The sequence below is a fragment of the Lepisosteus oculatus genome, chromosome 5, assembly GCF_040954835.1.
Source record: "Lepisosteus oculatus isolate fLepOcu1 chromosome 5, fLepOcu1.hap2, whole genome shotgun sequence".
NCBI classification, from domain to species: Eukaryota; Metazoa; Chordata; class Actinopteri; order Semionotiformes; family Lepisosteidae; genus Lepisosteus; species Lepisosteus oculatus.
In genome coordinates this window covers 33,153,105-33,170,302 of record NC_090700.1, presented here as the reverse complement: position 1 = coordinate 33,170,302, position 17,198 = coordinate 33,153,105, and the positions used below count along the sequence as shown (strand labels likewise).

The following is a 17,198-nucleotide window of genomic DNA, read 5'->3' as shown; positions in this document are numbered from 1 at the left end:
AGACAAAATTCTATGAATTGGCTTCATTACTCTGCTCTCCTCCCCACTGATAGCTGATGTGTGGTGAGCGTTCTGGCGGATTATGGCTGCCGTCGCATCATCCAGGTGGATGCTGCACATTGGTGGTGGTGGAGGGGAGACCCCATTACCTGTAAAGCGCTTTGAGTGGAGTGTCCAGAAAAGCGCTATATAAGTGTAAGCAATTATTAATTATTATTATTATTATTATTAAAGATCAGAAAATGAATTTAAAGGAACTAATTTGTGATTTTCAGCTATTTCTTACAGTGAGAAATGACTTCAGATAGGGTTTTGCAGGGTAGTGGGGAAGGCTGGATTATTTTAGAAGGCCAGCTTGAACATTTTTGCAACAGGCTCTATCAGGATAACCCCCTATTAACATAGTTAAATAAAAGGCTTATCGTAAGAGACCATAAACCTTGTCAAAGAGCACATTTTCAAGGAAGTACAAAGTCTCGGTTGTGAACTTCTGTAAACTATTTTAATAGTTTATTTGAAACCCAATGAACCACTTTCTGCAAGTCATTTCTAATTGTCCAAAAAACAAGTAAACACAGCTTTTCATAATCAATTGCAGACTGAATCTCTGTAGTTCAGCATTTTGTGGTTTGTCAACATCTGTTGTCCAGTATGATTTCTGCTAGTTGAATGACTACTGAGGGTAGGACCAAGTATTCTGTGGTACAGAAAAGTTTATTTATAGACACCAGTCCCAGTTCCGAGTGCTCCATGTTATTATTCAGCTCTAAATTATCCCTAAATACAGTATGCCTTCAAGGAGACTAAAGCTATTATTGCTATGAAAAGAGCCTTAATGGACCAATGTAGGTTTTATACAGTATGTATAGTCACATATGACCAGTAAGCAGATTAAGCAGTGTTGTTTTGTTTATTTCCTCAGGCAGAATAAATCCATGAAACAGATCCGCTTGCTAAGGTATTGACCTCCTGTGATTTGTACTGTTCAGGTCCAGAGGGGATGAGACAGGAGAGGCTCTGCACCTGTAGTTCACTACTGGAATTTTTCTCAGTACATTCAGAAACCGCCCACACTAAACACAGCACCACCAACGATGACCCTCCCCAACTCAGATGTTATTTATTATCTCATTTTCAAAAGTTTAATTTACCAAGAATTACGTCTCTCTTTCCTGTCAAGGGAAATCTCTCATTCAGTAGAAATAAAAAGCATCATAGAAGAAGCAGCAGTATTACAGGTACCGGCAATAGTTAAGATGAGTCAATCTCCAGGTGATGAGGTGAGAATATGAACAATTTCTTTATATATACTGTAAATAATAATATGTTTTTTGTTATTATATTATCAATAACAATATTGATATTGTTAGTATAGTTTAAATAAAATATGGATATTGTTATTATATTGTAAATAACAATATTCATATTGTTATTTTAAAAATAAACTGATGTATTCTTTGGCCTTTAACAAACATCTAATAGATGCCCAAAACATCCTAAAATAGGAAAAAAAAAAGGAAAATAACTCATGTAATGCTCATAAAAAGGAAATCAAAACCAAACCAATTAATTAATTCTATTACATTTAGGGTTATGGAAACAACAGCAGCAACAGTTAATATTATACTAGTGGATTACCCATAATTACTTTCAATGTTTTATCTATATGGTAATAAGAATCCAGGAGAAAAGTGTGTTAGACGTGCATGTGCATTACAAAACGTGCTCTGAGTTCTTTCAACAAGTAACAGCAGTAATGAATTTAAACAGCAGTGAGTTTATGGTCTCAATCTGAAAGGTCTTTGATAAAGTTTCACTTATTAGTGATCTGCATGAAATCAAAACTTACAAAAACAAAGTTTAATAAGACTTTTTATAACAAAAAATGTCATTTACATGGTTAACTTTTGTCTTTGATTTTTTAAAATGATTTCTTTTACACATTGGAATAATCACAAAAATGCTTTGGGATTGAGGGATTGAGACTGTTAGTGAAATATAAAGTTCCACATGAAAATGAACTTAACTTGAAGCTTCAGTTCAGTAGGCATCCAAAGTAATAAAGGTATTTGCACTGAGATCTGTTTAGTAGACAGCAAAAGATAAGGGGTGAATATTTAAAATTAGTATGATGCGATTAGTGGTGTACCCCAGGAACCAAATAGGAGCTTTTGAGTTTATTAATTATGGCAATGGTCTAGATATAATTATTAGCAGTAATATAGTCAAGATCATGGATGATAAGGGAAAGTGAGCTTAAAAAGCTATTTAAGATGGCACATTTCCCTCCTTAGGATAATGTGTGAAAGTAATAAAAAGGCAAACAAATAGCATAACTACTGTATTTGCATAATTAAGTATAATTAAACTTGGATCGATTAGCTACTAAAAACCAAACAAATGGCTGAATAAAAGATATTACTGCTCTAGCATCACTCTAAAGAAAACAGATCCTTAAAGAAAAAAAAATTAAAAGAATAAATGGGCTTAAAGAAATTTTCTGACTAAAAGAACTGAACTATTTTCGTTTTGAACAGAGAAATCTGCAAGAGAACCTAATTCAAGTATTCAAAACTCTCAAACGCTCTTCGTCAAACCAATGGACTTCTTAAGAATCAACAGTGAAACATGAACCAGAGGACACAGTCCAGACTTCATGGAAGAGCATTAAACTTTATTTTTGGAACAAATTTAGAACAAGAGGTAGTTCTTTCACCAAAGAGTTCTAGGGTTTGGAACAAGCAAGCATGTTGCTGTAGATGATCCTAGATGAAACACTAAGATCAATTGGTTAATCGCAACAAACAAGTCAGATAGCCCAAATGCCCCTTCTGATGTGATTTGAACTACGGTAAAGAAGTTCATTGTTTACGTAATGGAGTACTTTAATCATAAAATATGTTGAATGTCCAATAAATCACTTTATATGCCTTTGATTTCATGAAAGAAATATAGCCTTGTATAGCAATAAAACTAGTAATAAGCAACCCAGAACACTCATGGTAATTACAATGGTTCTTAAGTAGTTTGTGGGTTTTTTATTACCTTATTTATTCCATTACATTCATGGAAAAAAATACCTTTTGCCACCAGATTGAGTTTTACATTTATTGAGGGTTTCTATTCGACAATGCATTATTTATAAAACATAAGGCAATATGAGTTTCACTCAGAAGTCTCTGCCTGAAACCAAAATGTTTTTTCCAATGACCAAAACTAAAAAACTAAAAAAATACTAAACCCTTTTGGTTTTTTTTTTAGTTTCAGGGTGGTACAATACTGCTTTTCACTGAGGCTCTAAGAGGCGAATTTTATTACATATTAGGAGGTACTGTACTGTATATAGTATAGAGGAGGTGACAATCTGAATGCAGCATAACTAAAGCCAGATATCTTGTTTCTATTTACCAAAAACTTACAAAATGTATGATGTATTTTGAGTTCTTATAAATCACATCTGACAAATAAAGATCTCTTTTGTAGAAAAAAAACAGGAAATGCTGACTGAAAAAATACAGCTACACTGGAAAAATATTATACCAAAACAATCTTTCAGGAAGACAGAAACAAGATAGTGAAGGAAATATTCTGCAAAAAATAATCACCAGCCTGTTTCTTATCATCCATCATTACTGTCACACCCTTTTCCTCCAACAATGCTCATCTGCTGTATGGGCTGTTGAATGGGTAAGTTATAGCTCTGTCATGGGTGGGTGGCTTCTGAAGAAAACTGCAAAACCCGGTGCAGAGGAAGCCGGGTCTGACGATTATGGGTTTTACAGTGGGAAACAGGAAACAAGCAGGAGTTTTATGAGCCTTTCATAAAGAAAAAAAAAATCCTTCTTTTCACAGACTGTCAGGTTTCTGTTTTTCCCATTGTTTCCCCACACCTCAAAAAAATAGTTCTCCTGCCAGTATAGAATTTCAGATGGAGGAAGAAAGGAGCAACCAACCAAAGAAAGCCATCACAGCTCCGCAGCACAATCTGACCTAAACCTGCAGAGCACTATTTGGTTTGCATTTGAAGTAGGACATATACTGTACAGTACATGTTGTAGATATTGCACATATGCAGCACTACGATATTACTGCTTAACCACAGTGTGGAAGGTATTTGAGTTGTTGGTGGGATATGTTATTTTAGTTTTTATCAAACTGTATGTTAAGACAAATAAAAGCTGACTTGCTTTAACAGCTGCAGCAACTAATTTCCTCTTACAAAGTGTTAACAGCAGAAGTAATCACATATCAAGGGGTAGTACTAACACTGAAACTTTTCCTGCTCCTGTGGTGAATGTCCCACAACACACAGACAAGTATTGTTGCACTGAAGGACTCGGGTTTCTTAAAGAGTTTTATCTTGTTTTCTTCACTGACGGACAATTGACACAGAATACCACAAAGAACTTTAAACAGTTAGATAAATCACTGCAAGCAAGACTTCACAGGCCGATTTTAAGTCTAACTCAAAGATAAATCTCATCTACAAAGTCTGTTTCTCCTTGGAAATCTGAAAACCAGCTGCTGTTGGAATGCTGAAACATTGTGGTTAGCGATAAATGAAAAATAAATACCAATCAGCAGACAATAAAAATCCATTGTTTTTTAAAAAAAAATAAGTTCCAACAAACCCAGTACATAATAAAGTGTGATTTGCAACTACAGTATTTACTTCTTATACGACGCAGACTCTACGCAGGGACCAGGGGATTAATGCAGACAGCAGAACAAAGAGGGAATGAAATCAAATACTCTGCCTGAAGCACAAATATGTCTGTTCATAGCCCCATGGGATGGCAGGAGAGGACAAACAAGTGCCATGAGGGGGTGAGGGGCAGTCCTATGGTGTCCATGTGGTACAAAATGCGATGGCACAGATACGCAGCAGGAAGCTTCGTCGAGTCGGTGCATGCCACCTGCTGTTCCCAGCCCTTTGTGTAAGATTATCGATGTCCTGAGACTCTGAATTGGCGTTTAAGCTCTTCTGTAGTGGAGAGACACAGCTGGGACTCCCATGCCTATCGATCACATTAAACTCTGCACTACACTGCACAAAGCAACAGCACTCTTTCTTACCATCCAATCATGATGATTGTACACGCAGCAAATGCTTCAGTTCTCTTTGTATCTATCAGCATTCCTGTTAGTATTAATTAAATGAATGACTCAATAGGGGGGAAATTCGAAGGATTGTGAACAGTAACTCATAAATCTGTGGCTGCTTTAAAATGTACCACAATTTAAAAATTATATCAATAAATTTGGAATTTACATGATACAGCAGAAAAAATACAATAAAAAGATTAAATAAAATGCAGCTGCAGTAAATATATAGTTTTAATGGGCTAATAAAGCATATTAGGAATTGTTTCCTTTCTTGTTATGTCAGTTCTACAGGGAGTCTGATAATATTGTAACTACTTAAAAAATATTATTAGAGTTACAATACATTATTAAACTTAACAGATGTAATGTAAATGTAATGGTAAATGTAATCAATATATAGGATTAAGGGAAAATCTTTCTTCTCTTTAAGAGCACTCACAAAAAATATCTTTTCAAACAAAAGCAGACTCCTGGGACATTACATTTAACACTGACAAATAAAGTGTATTACAGTACATGCAGGTGCTACAATTAGCTAGATAAAGACATATGATCTTAAAGGGGTATGATCTAGGAGTTTATGTTGATCCATCCCTTTAATATGTATGGAAAAACAATAGTAATGCCAGAGGAATGCTTAGATACATACTTAAGAGCTCAGAAATTATGTTAAAATTATCATTTTCACTGCACCTACTGTCATTTGGAATATTTGGTTGTATGTTGGTTACCATGTTGTGAAAGAAATAATGCTACTTCAGGGGCAGTAAAGAGGACAGCAGCACCAAACTAATTATAATAATTAATAATAATAATAATTGCTTACACTTTTATAGCACTTTTCTGGACACTCCACTCAAAGTGCTTCATAGGTAATGGGGACTCCCCTCCACCACCACCAATATGCAGCATCCACCTGGATAATGTGACACCAGCCATAGTGCGCCAGAACGCTCACCACACATCAGCTATTAGTGGGGAGGAGAACAGAGTGATGAAGCCAATTCATAGATGGGGGTTATTAGGAGGCCATTATTATTATTATTATTCATACACAGATCTTTACAGGAAATTAATTATTTCAACCGGAACAGAGTCTGATTATGTGTTGACTCAAGTATTCAAAATCCCAAAAGTTAGTAACAAAGCTAATCTAAGCGACATTTTCAAAATCAACTTCAAGTTACCAGAAGGACAAGTAAAGTTTTAATTATGAGTACTGAGGAGAACACAGGGGAATCTCTTTTGCATAGGGGTCTGAGACGATCTCTTTAGCCACAACACATAAGGCGGCACCATCGGTGCCTTTAAAAAAAACTCTGGATAAGGCTACTGCAAAGCACACAAACAAGATGAACTTGATTGAGTGCACAATTCATTTGAACTCCGTCGCAGATTGGCTGTAGGCAGCCTAAGATAACATGATTCTCAGGCACCCGCAGAAGGCATTTTGAAACCAGGGTGATTTAATCAATGCTTTGAAACGTTTCTGTTTTCACGGAACTCAGGAGTTTATTCAAGCAACATTTCCCAACTCTCTTTCAAAAGAAATGTGTGGTTTACGCAGAAAAATACTACGTTTTTTTTCAGTGGCCATGATAACAAAAGCAGCCTCTACTGAGCTGTCGCACTCACACAATCTAAAGTGGGCAGAGATGTTTGCACACATTGTAATCTACAATACGGATATCCGTGCACGCATCCGTCTTGCCATTCACGCACATTTTCACATACTGTATGTCCTCAGTGACTACTCATTCATTCCTTTCAAAGTAAACACCTCAAGATAAAGAAACAAGGATGCCGACACAGATGTCTTTTCTAAATCTCACTGCCACAGAACGGATCCTTTAGTTTGGTTTGCAGTACTACTGTTTCTGTAACATTATATAAAAACAGAAAAGAGGGAAATGAGAGAAGGCCATTCAACCCTTCTTATTTTTTAGTGCATTAGTAGCTAAGGTAAACTAAACTGTGTCTTAAAACGGTTAGTTTGGGTCCCAACCTGGTTGGCAAGCCTTTAACAAATACAGAATCAACAACTTTTTGTGTGAAGAAGCATTTCCTACTATATGATTTAAATGTACTCCCTTTTAGTTTCTATTTGTGAGACCATCCTTGCTGATGAGTTTTAAAAAATCCCCTTGGGTTAACCCTATTTATGTCAATAGATATGTTGTGTATGTTAATATTAACATACACAACAGCAAATTGCCCTTAATTTACAGTCTTGAAAACTTATATGTAATACATATAATGAAATATTATAAGATGTAGTAATTTTGGTGGAGTATTGTTGCATTACAATTATTTCTTTTACAAAAAGACATGTATTGTTTTCTGTACAGAGGATTTATAACGATTGTCATTCCTTTTTAAACATATTTAAGAGTGCAGGGTTTTCCTCACAGTGTAGCTTTGAAATGTATCTGTGAACAAAATATTTTTACCTTTTCTTTTAATTATTACCTTTCATAAAAAAACACTTTGAAATGTTTTTTTTTTTATTATCAGCAAGAGGGCTACTATTAATAATTGACTTTTCTGTTTACTGTTATATTTCTTTGTTTAATCTTAGTTTAATTTGGGTTTTAAAGGGTCAGTTATAGTTGACAGTGCACTGATTCACAGGCATGGATGATACATTTTCTACTCTCTAGGTTTGGTTCAATAGATGTGCCATCATTTGTTCCCTAACAAATTCAGGGCAGCAAGTAGTTGTATGCAAAATGTTTCATTTAAAAATAAACCACTGTGGCATTCCGAGTCATTGTAGGTCTTAAACTATTTGGGGCATGGCACTGATAGCCAACATGACAGAACAACTGTCAGAACCCAAACGTACACCATACAAAATGCCCCCAGCTTAACTAAATCAAATAAAAAATGTGGAATCATTTTCTTTCTTTCCTAAAAAAACGTTTAACAAATGTGAGCGAAGAGAAGTGGAATGTATGGGAAATCTAACTCTTTTGTGCTCTTGAGTGTTTACCACAGTAGCAGTGGTGATTGCCCTGCTGCACAGGAACAGGCAGACTCTTAACTGCAATATACAGCATAGCGACTAATTACAGAGAACAACTAAAACTTCCCACCAGTCAGCTGTTTCACCATCATTGCCTGATGGTTATCATTGCCCACTCAAGACTGCTCTGATTGGTTAGAAATGGCAGATTAGTGAGCTTTTTTTCCCCCACGGAAACGCAAATAAATGGCAAGTTTGAAATATTTGTAAATGCAAAACAGGTCAGAGGTGTTCTGCATTTTCAAATATTTAGAGCTAATTCCCTTTTTTGCAGCAATAATCAACATGTGAAAGTCAATGGGTTTTTTACTGTACTTTAAAAACCTGCGTGTCCAGTTCTCTTTTGATCATGCCAGAAACAATACCTGATCAGACAGATTTATGGGTAGGTGAAAAAAAACCCACAGAGTCTCCCTTTTTAAAAATGTTTTTCAGGAATTGTCAATTAGATTAGAAGCAAGAATTCATTTCATGCCAATGGTTTTCCTTCCATAATATCACAGTCACTTCTGCATTGTGCATTTGTGAGACTAAATATCCAGTAGCCACCAGACACTCACAGTCTGTGGTGACAATTTCACTATTTCACCACTCCATCATTCGCATCTCAGATTGTCCATTGTAACTGTTTTGGCTGTGTGATTCCACCATAAGTTTTAATTTCAAACTGAATACCAGAAAACAAGAGCACAGGTAATGTGGCCAGCTCCAGGGACCTAGATCTGAATTTGACTTTGTTTGAAGTCTGCATGTTCTCTCGTGTTTGTCTGGACATTCTCCGGGTACCTGGTTTCTTCCCTTAGTCCAAAAACATGCCACCTGTCATCCTGCCTTACAGCCTGTTCCTGCCAGGCTGGGCTCTAGTTCACTGCAACCCTCTAAGAAAATAGCTGTTATCCCATATGGATGGAAAAATCAACTGTATTTTCTCATGAATAAAAACATTTTAAAAGAAAATGAAATTATTTTCGGTTTTCCAATTTGAACACATGAAATCTGATTCCCACTTGCAAGAGGCCCTGTGTCCAAATGCTGGACAAACCCAGTTTCTTGTAAAGTGAACAAGGGATGTTATTCATACAGTACACTGTTAATAGAACTCACAAGGTAGTACCCATCCAATCTCCAGATGTTTTCTGGACTTTAGTTATTTATGAAAAATATGACTTTGCTGTGTGAAATATTATTACATTTACAATATAATAAATTATCCAATCTGTTAATCTCTCTTATACAATACTGGTGAGCATGGTATCTCAAAACATACTATTGCATACTACTCTTTATAATATTGATGACACCTTCCTTAATTATGAATACATGAGACATACTGTAAACTTATTGTATTGTATTGTATTGCTACCCACCTGTAGTTTAATAAAGCTTTTAACTGCATATTAGAATTTACAGAAGGAGGATATTTAAATTATGTAGTGATAATATTAGTTTAGCAATAGTAAGATGGAACAGTTTTGGAACAGTGCATTTGGGAGCTTTTCAATCCAATTCATTCTTCCACTAAGCACAGTACTAAAATTCTTCATCTATAGCAAGAGCCGGTCCAATGTAGTCCAGTACTTTAGAGCACATCAGGTGTTAGACTGGGTTTGTCATAACTAAGAACATTTTTGGGACAGAGCTGGGGACTAAATTCAGCCACCAAGCGTCATAGCATATTTGTCTATAATGTAGAGCTGTATACTAACCATAAATCTTTCCCAATTAGGATACAGCTTTCAGTTGAACAGAACTGACCCTTTGCTTTTCGCATTATTTTTAAATTGCTGGCTGAAATGTTATTTGTGGCATCGCTTGGTTTTAAAAGAGCTAACTTGCAAACAACAGGATATGCATGTGCCAAGTGCAGTCACACTTTGTTTTTTACACCCTTATTTGGTTATAGAAGTCAAAGGAATGCTGGTCAGGCCTCCTTCGGTGCTATGAGAAAGGTGGCCTTCTCTGCAAGACTGCTGTAGGGTGCTGCTTTGTTTTTCTATACAGTCCCAATTATTCCACGACCCCTCCTGTCATTCGTCTGCAAATGTCACTTTAAAATGGTAGTATTGCTGTATGTGGCATGTAATTCATCGTGCAGTTTGCTAAACAAGCTACGGTACAAACAGCACCCCTCAGCACTGAGGATGAGGTTGATTTCTAATTTGTTGCTTGAGATGGGGTAGTACAAGCTGAGGAAAATATATTTGTTTGCACAGGAAAGTAGACACAAAATGGAGAATTAAAACGGCGAGGAAGGCCACCCAACCAGATAAGGAGAAGGGAAAAAATCGAGCTCTCAGCAGAGCTCGGGTGAGGTTAAAGCAGTATGACATGAAGGCATAAAGAATTTTAAAGATAAAGTGGTCCCATCAGCACTGAGGTAAACAAAAGCCCAGAGCGGCACAGATCTGGCATAAGGTCTCAATATGACAAGAAGAGTGAGCAATTTATATTGAAAGGGAATGTATTCACGTCTTTTAGAGCAAGTAGAAAATAACATTTTTAACTCAATAAAAGAAGATAAGTGTGAGTCAGTTAACTAGGTCAGAGCCCATGCTTTGAATTACTCATTCTTTGTGAGTCTTGTGGTGTGAAATGAGTGCCCAACATAATCAGCCTCTGTTGTAGGGCTGTAGATTTGGACAATGGCTAGTAAATTTTGACTGATATTTTTCCCACTATTTACCGATCTCGACCTGTCATTGCAAAGCACTGTGTTTCAGACAAAAGATAACGTTGTTTCATAAACAACTTGGACATTTGTAATATTCTGGGTATAGGTATGGGCAAAATCTTACTCTACACTCAAATTAATCAATTTTTATTTTCTTTTCACACTCAATGAAAAACAAGTGAACTAGAATAAGTAAGAAGGGACTTTTGTCAAGACAAAGAGATGTATGATCGACTCACAGTCAATACCAAAACCCAGTCTTCAATTTACAGCAGACGAAAACGTCTGATGAAATTTAGAAAGATAGTCTACCAAGCTGTCTATCTCTGCACACATACACAGGAAGTCTTAAATTTATAAATGACTGCACACGTTAACATAGTTCCTCTTTCTTAGTTATATTACCATAGTTTCATTAAATCAAGGGATTACTTTTGTCAGAAAGGCACCTGTTTGAAAATCAACATCCAATTAACTACAATATGCAATTTCCTGCATTTTTTAACTTGAGAAAATAACGGTTTCTATATTTAGAGGGGGGCACCTGTTGCACCTTTATTTGGTAGTAGATTATTAAGCCAACAATGCCATCCAACCACTTTTTGAAGTATACCAGAGCATCAGCTTCAATAAAATAGCCAGGTATCTTATTCCAGACTCCCACAGCAGTTTGTATTTCATCATTTAACTACTACAAATGTGCATAATTACCACATTATGAAAATCTGAATTGAATAACTTCTGCGAATTAGATTTAAAAAAAATCATTCCACAAAGCAAATACTGAAACTGATAACGTTTTGTAAACCTATTTATTTAGCATAAGAAAAGCATATGATTTTATCAGACTGTAAGGACAGAACAACGTCTTAGCTTATGTTGTTTTGATGATATGACAATATAATAAATCACATATACATCTAACATATGGGTTAAACAAAAAGGAAATCTCATTTTGCAGTTGACAATTCGGCAGAGCTCAAGAGGTGTGTAATGGATCCAGTGATTCAGATGGGCACTGGCCTGAGACAAAAGCTTGAGCTGCAGAACGGGAGCCGAGTGTAACGAACAGTTCTTTCCGGACCCTATGCGGACGACACAATCCGAAGAAGTGGGGAAACACTAGGAAAAAGTCATGCAGGAATACGGGGCTGAAAACAGGGGGGGCGTGTCCAAAGTGTGCTGGTGCACGGGGGAGATGTGGCCGAGGCAAACAATCCAAAAGTAATCCATAGAGGGAATCCAAAAACACAAGAAAGTCCATAGCCAGGTGATCCATCCAAACAAGGAATTAAAAACACGAACCGGGTCAGAACCGGCGGACAAGGAACAGGAACAGGAACAGGAACAGGGGTTAAAACCTTAACGGGACCAGGAGCTTCCAGGTCCCGGACTCGCACGGTGCGGAAACCAGATGCAGAGCCAGGATGAACGTCAGCGCCTGGCTTTTAAGGTGGGCTGGGAAAAGGGGTCAGGTGCAAAGAATTAAGTCTAAAGTGAAAGGGCTGGAGCACCCTTAAGGAGGGGGGACTATAATCGTGACACCGAGAGGGGAGTGATGGCTCTACGATGTAGGTGGGAGACAGCCATGGTGAAGACAGGAGCTGGGCAGAGTCCCGTCATCCTGGGCACTAGGGAAGAACGCCCGAGACCTGGGCACCAGAGTGTGTTTGGAAAAGATTGAGGAAGAAAGCACTGAAAGTCTGGGACAATGACGTTTGGGCATTGGAAACAGCGAGGGCTGAGAATGAGAAGCTCAGACCTGATGCAGACTGAAGCTGTGCGCTCAGAACTGAACTGTTGTGTAACAAAACCATTTTAGAGCCATATTTAGTTTAATCTGTGTAGCATATACTATTAAAAATAATTTAACAGTACAGCACGGGAAGAAAAGAATGTGCTTTTTTATCAAGATTCCCTGTTATAATTTAGCTTTGTGGTAAAAGTGGTAAGCTTCTCAGTCTGTACACAGCTCTGAGGGAAGGAGGTTTTGTACAGTACATGCCCACCTCATATGATTCATCTTTGTAATCAAGACACTCCATAACAAGGAATTAATCAAACACAAAATATGTATGAATTCTTACTCATGTAACTGTTAGAAGATGAATTTCAGAACATTTTTTTATCGGCTGACATTTATTTACTGCACTGTATCTTACAATCTTATCATAGAATCAGATTTATACAGAGGTCCCTCAATGTTTCAGGTTGTGAACTTGACTATCAGATTAGTCACAAGTACAGAAATGACATGTAAAGATTCAATTTTCAAGCCTGCACTGTCAAATTTACTATTAGCTGCCTTGGAATTGATCAAATGGGATTGTCAAGTCTGAACAGAAAACAAAAATCATCTTCACTTCTGACTTTTGACATTAATGTTTTAATGTAGGCTAGGTATGAGATAGCTCTAATGGAAGCAGATGATGAAACACACCCTCTTGTATTCCACAGCAACGCCTCTAGCATTCAGCACACTCACTCTGCTTCCCACTGCAATTAGTGATCAGACAGTTAGGGGTCCTATGGGAGTCTGCTAATGAAGGCTTCAGAAGACCAAGACACCATTTTAAAAAGTCTCCTAATAGCTGCTTTTCTCAGGAGATCATAAGAAAGCTGAGTACTGAGATGTAGGTTGGAAAAATGAAATAAGACACCCAATGATGGAAGTGAGCCACTTTGTGGTATACCACAACTCCAGCTAAAAGATTATTGACAAGCTCATAATGTGCTGGGTTTCTGAAGCACTGTGCATTATATTCAAAATCAGAGCACAGCAAAGAGGTCAGACACCCTACTTTACTGATGTGGACTGTTGCCACTTGCGAACGAGATTGGGTCTGAACTCGTATCACAAGAGGTGACAGGAGGAGTTAATGAATGAGTCTCCAGCTCTGTATGCAAGATGGATAAGTGAAACACATTGAGGGATGAAAAATGAGAAAAAAACAGGGACATATATTATAAACAGACAGAGTTATTACAGTGTATTGGCAACCTGAGCTAAAAAAAAAGTGGCTATGACAGAGAAGCTTCAAAGAGCAACAGAAGTAAAGGGTTGATATATTTCAGATCACAAACCAAACAACGTGACAGCAATCCGGCATGTGTGTGCAGAGGCATGATAATCCTACAAGCAAGACGTCATACAACGATCACTGTCATAGACAGCAATCCTGATCTTCATACATCTAGGTCAGGATCATCCCAGCACTTCATTTCTGCTGTGCTCTGCCAGCTGTTGTCTCTCTCTGGGGTGCCAGGGCCAAGTCATGCAGAGCCCATGTCAGCCTCCTTCAGCCCACGCAGCTCTTAAACAGTTTTTGTGAACCGGAGTGGAAAAATGACTGCTGTCTGCTACTGGCCACTAATCAGGAGCCACAGAACTGCAGGCAAAACACCAGACACTGGGTTACACAGCTGAGTAAGATTTATTTTTCTATGACTCGTCTTAAACTAATGCTTTAAACGTCTGGGCTGATTCATAACAAAGATGCCTTGCTGTACAAAATGCTCCCAGGGGGAATTTTCATTTTCACAAATGATGAACACTTTTTATGTATATGGCACATTTATATTTATCTTTGCCTTCATATTCTTGTGGAATAGAAATCTTGAACTGCCTAATGCTATTTGAGCACAAAATAACTTTTGTAAATTACATCCGTAACCCATTATCCACAAAGAGCAACAATTCATATTTAAAGAGACTTCATCTAACATATTACTGTACATGTTTTTTGTGTCATATAAGAATACTATATGCTGTATCTGCAGTACAATTCAGCAGCAGTTTGAACAGTTCTGGAAACTGTTCATGATATTAAGTCCTTTAAAATATCACTACATCTGTGTATGTGGTCTCATACGTAAATGATGAACAAGTATTCACATGAAAACCACAGATATACAAGATCTAAGTACAGTACATAATGAAGTATCTGCACAGCTGCTCCAATGCTGTTTCCGGTTCCATAAAACCATTGCATGTACTTGAAACCACCTCATGGCTTCCATACCAGATACAATATGGCAGTGTCACATAAACGCAGACTGCAACCAAAGTCAAGGGGAATCATTTGCTGAAGCCTATGAGGAAGATTCCAGTTCTCTAAGGATGCACAGCAGAGGCAGGGCAGAGAATGTAAAGCTACATTTCTGTCCCAAAAAGGAGCAGTCACCCAAGAAAAGCCAGCATCAGCACAGGCTCCTTGACCAAGAAAAATTTGGCCTTCTAAAATCCAAAGGTTCATTATTTCACACCTTTCATTCAACTCAGTTGCAATATAACATATTAGATTCCATTAGATGCATCAAATTTAGAAACATCAATCCTACTAATGGCTCATAACTAACCAGATTTTAGAAATTTGGGGATGCAATCTCTTTTTGTAGCAAAATTGCATCACCATGGACAAATGCTCGCCTCCTACACACAAAAACTACTTCTGTACCACACTGTAGCTCAAGAACAAAAATGCTTTCACTTACTGTATTTATATACACCAATGGTCAAAGCACAAAGGGACAATTGTGTAATTCTTAAAATTGCATGTTTTGTCTTATTTATTGTTTATTTAACGCTTATTTGTAACACGTCCACTGCTTTCTCTTACAGTATTCTTGTCAATGAACTTCGACACAGCTCCCAGTGGGTTAAACATAATAAAGCGCATAAAGACAACCTTAGGCAAATCCCTAGGACACTGCTTTTATTCTGAATTAATCATGTGTATTTAAAAAGCACACTGAAAGCAATTTATAGAATGTATGAACCTAATTTCCTGCCTTTGACTGGTACCTCGTGTAGACAAAACTGGTCAAACTTGAAAAGTTATTTTTATAAGCTTCGAGAACATGGGACACCTTCCAAACTGTTGCGTGATATAACCGCTGATAAGCGAGGGGCCCTTTGACATCAAGATAAAACGATTTCAAAGTCTTCTTACTCAGGAAGTACAGAGTGTGCACTTCAACATGAAGACAAGCAATGAGTAGTTCGACTTCGAACATGAAGGCATAGGCTACACCGTTAATCTCCTAAGGATCAACAACTACTCGATTCATAGTTAAAAGGGGCATTAGCTACAAAACGTTTCGTGCACTTAACTATTACATTGGTTTATTATCTATTATTATTCAATGGTGTAAATAATAAAAACAAAAGTTTCATTTTTCAACCACCTGTTACCATTACATTCCAAATGACATACTTTAAGTTGAGGGTTTTTTAAAGCGAAAATGTTGCACTCCGTTTCAGGTGTGTGTTTCCAGGATAGCCTTGTGTACGGTTTTAATCACCCGTACAGTTTCAATCTAATTGCTCACAGCGAGTGGCATTAGACAGAAAAGCTGCAAACGTATAGTGGCAGTGCAGAAAGTAACCAGCCAAGAGCCGAGATTCCTTTTCATGCTACAGACTGAAACAACCCTTCTTTTGAAAACACGCTACAAGAGGGAAAAGGGGGCGGATGTTCCTCAGTGGAAAATCTGATTTGAGCCCGCACAGCCAAAACACAACCTCCATCCCATCCACCCTTTACACTGCGGACGAATCAGCCCCAAGAGAAGCTGAAAATGTCTTACATTTTAATTACGGAAAATGTGAAAAATGGAAATATGGTGAATAAAAACATACCCCGTAAAACAGATGAGACTACACTGTATATAACTAAATGGAAAATAAAATACTTTGCGCTTTCAACTTACGTAAGCATGCACTTGCCTCCCAGACTCAAAAAGATGCGTTTCCAAAAAAAGGAAAATCTGGCAGTTCAGTAAACACAGGTGTTTAACTAGTACTGATACTGACTAAAACGCACACAATGAAGGCAATCACTTACCCAAAACGTAAAGTTGAACATAAAGAGCAGATATTTGACACATATCATTCCGCCTTTTACTTTGCCCATTTTGTATGTTTTCCTTCTCAGAGGCTATACGCTTGAAAAGAAAAATGTATATTTTCAGTTTTTGCACTCTCCCAGGTCCCCTTTGGAAATACAGCACAGTAAAGGAAAGCACAAGGACCTAGCACGGCTAATTTCTGCAATAGGAACGACCTAAGGATTTTTACAGAGTATTTCCAGACCGCCCATTTGTAAAGGAGTCTGTCTGGGGGGTTTCAGACGTACAGTGCAAATGGACTACAGTACATGCAGTACTCGTGTCTTCGTGTACAAATGCTTGAGAGTGTGGACTACGCGACATAAAATAAATGTCATATGAGTTTGTTTAGCTTTAACGAAGAAAACATTCTTTATTACATTGCTACTGTAGGGTTCAATTTAGTGGCTACTATTTCACAAAATGACCACACATTGAGTTTTTTTAAGAAACATCAATCTAAGCCTCTTGTTTCATGCGTGTATTTTAATTATTTTGACCTAATGA

General features: G+C 37.3%; 1 protein-coding gene across 1 annotated transcript in view; it reads right to left on the bottom strand.

Moving 5' to 3' along the window:
• The window catches only part of tspan2a (tetraspanin 2a), a 45,488-nt gene extending 28,608 nt beyond the window's left edge, over positions 1 to 16,880 (bottom strand). Inside the window, exon 1 of the mRNA XM_006628382.3 lies at positions 16,649 to 16,880. Coding sequence (XP_006628445.2) covers positions 16,649 to 16,717 — 69 coding nt within the window. The 5' untranslated portion in view covers positions 16,718 to 16,880. The remainder of the gene's footprint in view (positions 1 to 16,648) is intronic.
• Between the last annotated feature and the right edge of the window lie 318 nt (positions 16,881 to 17,198).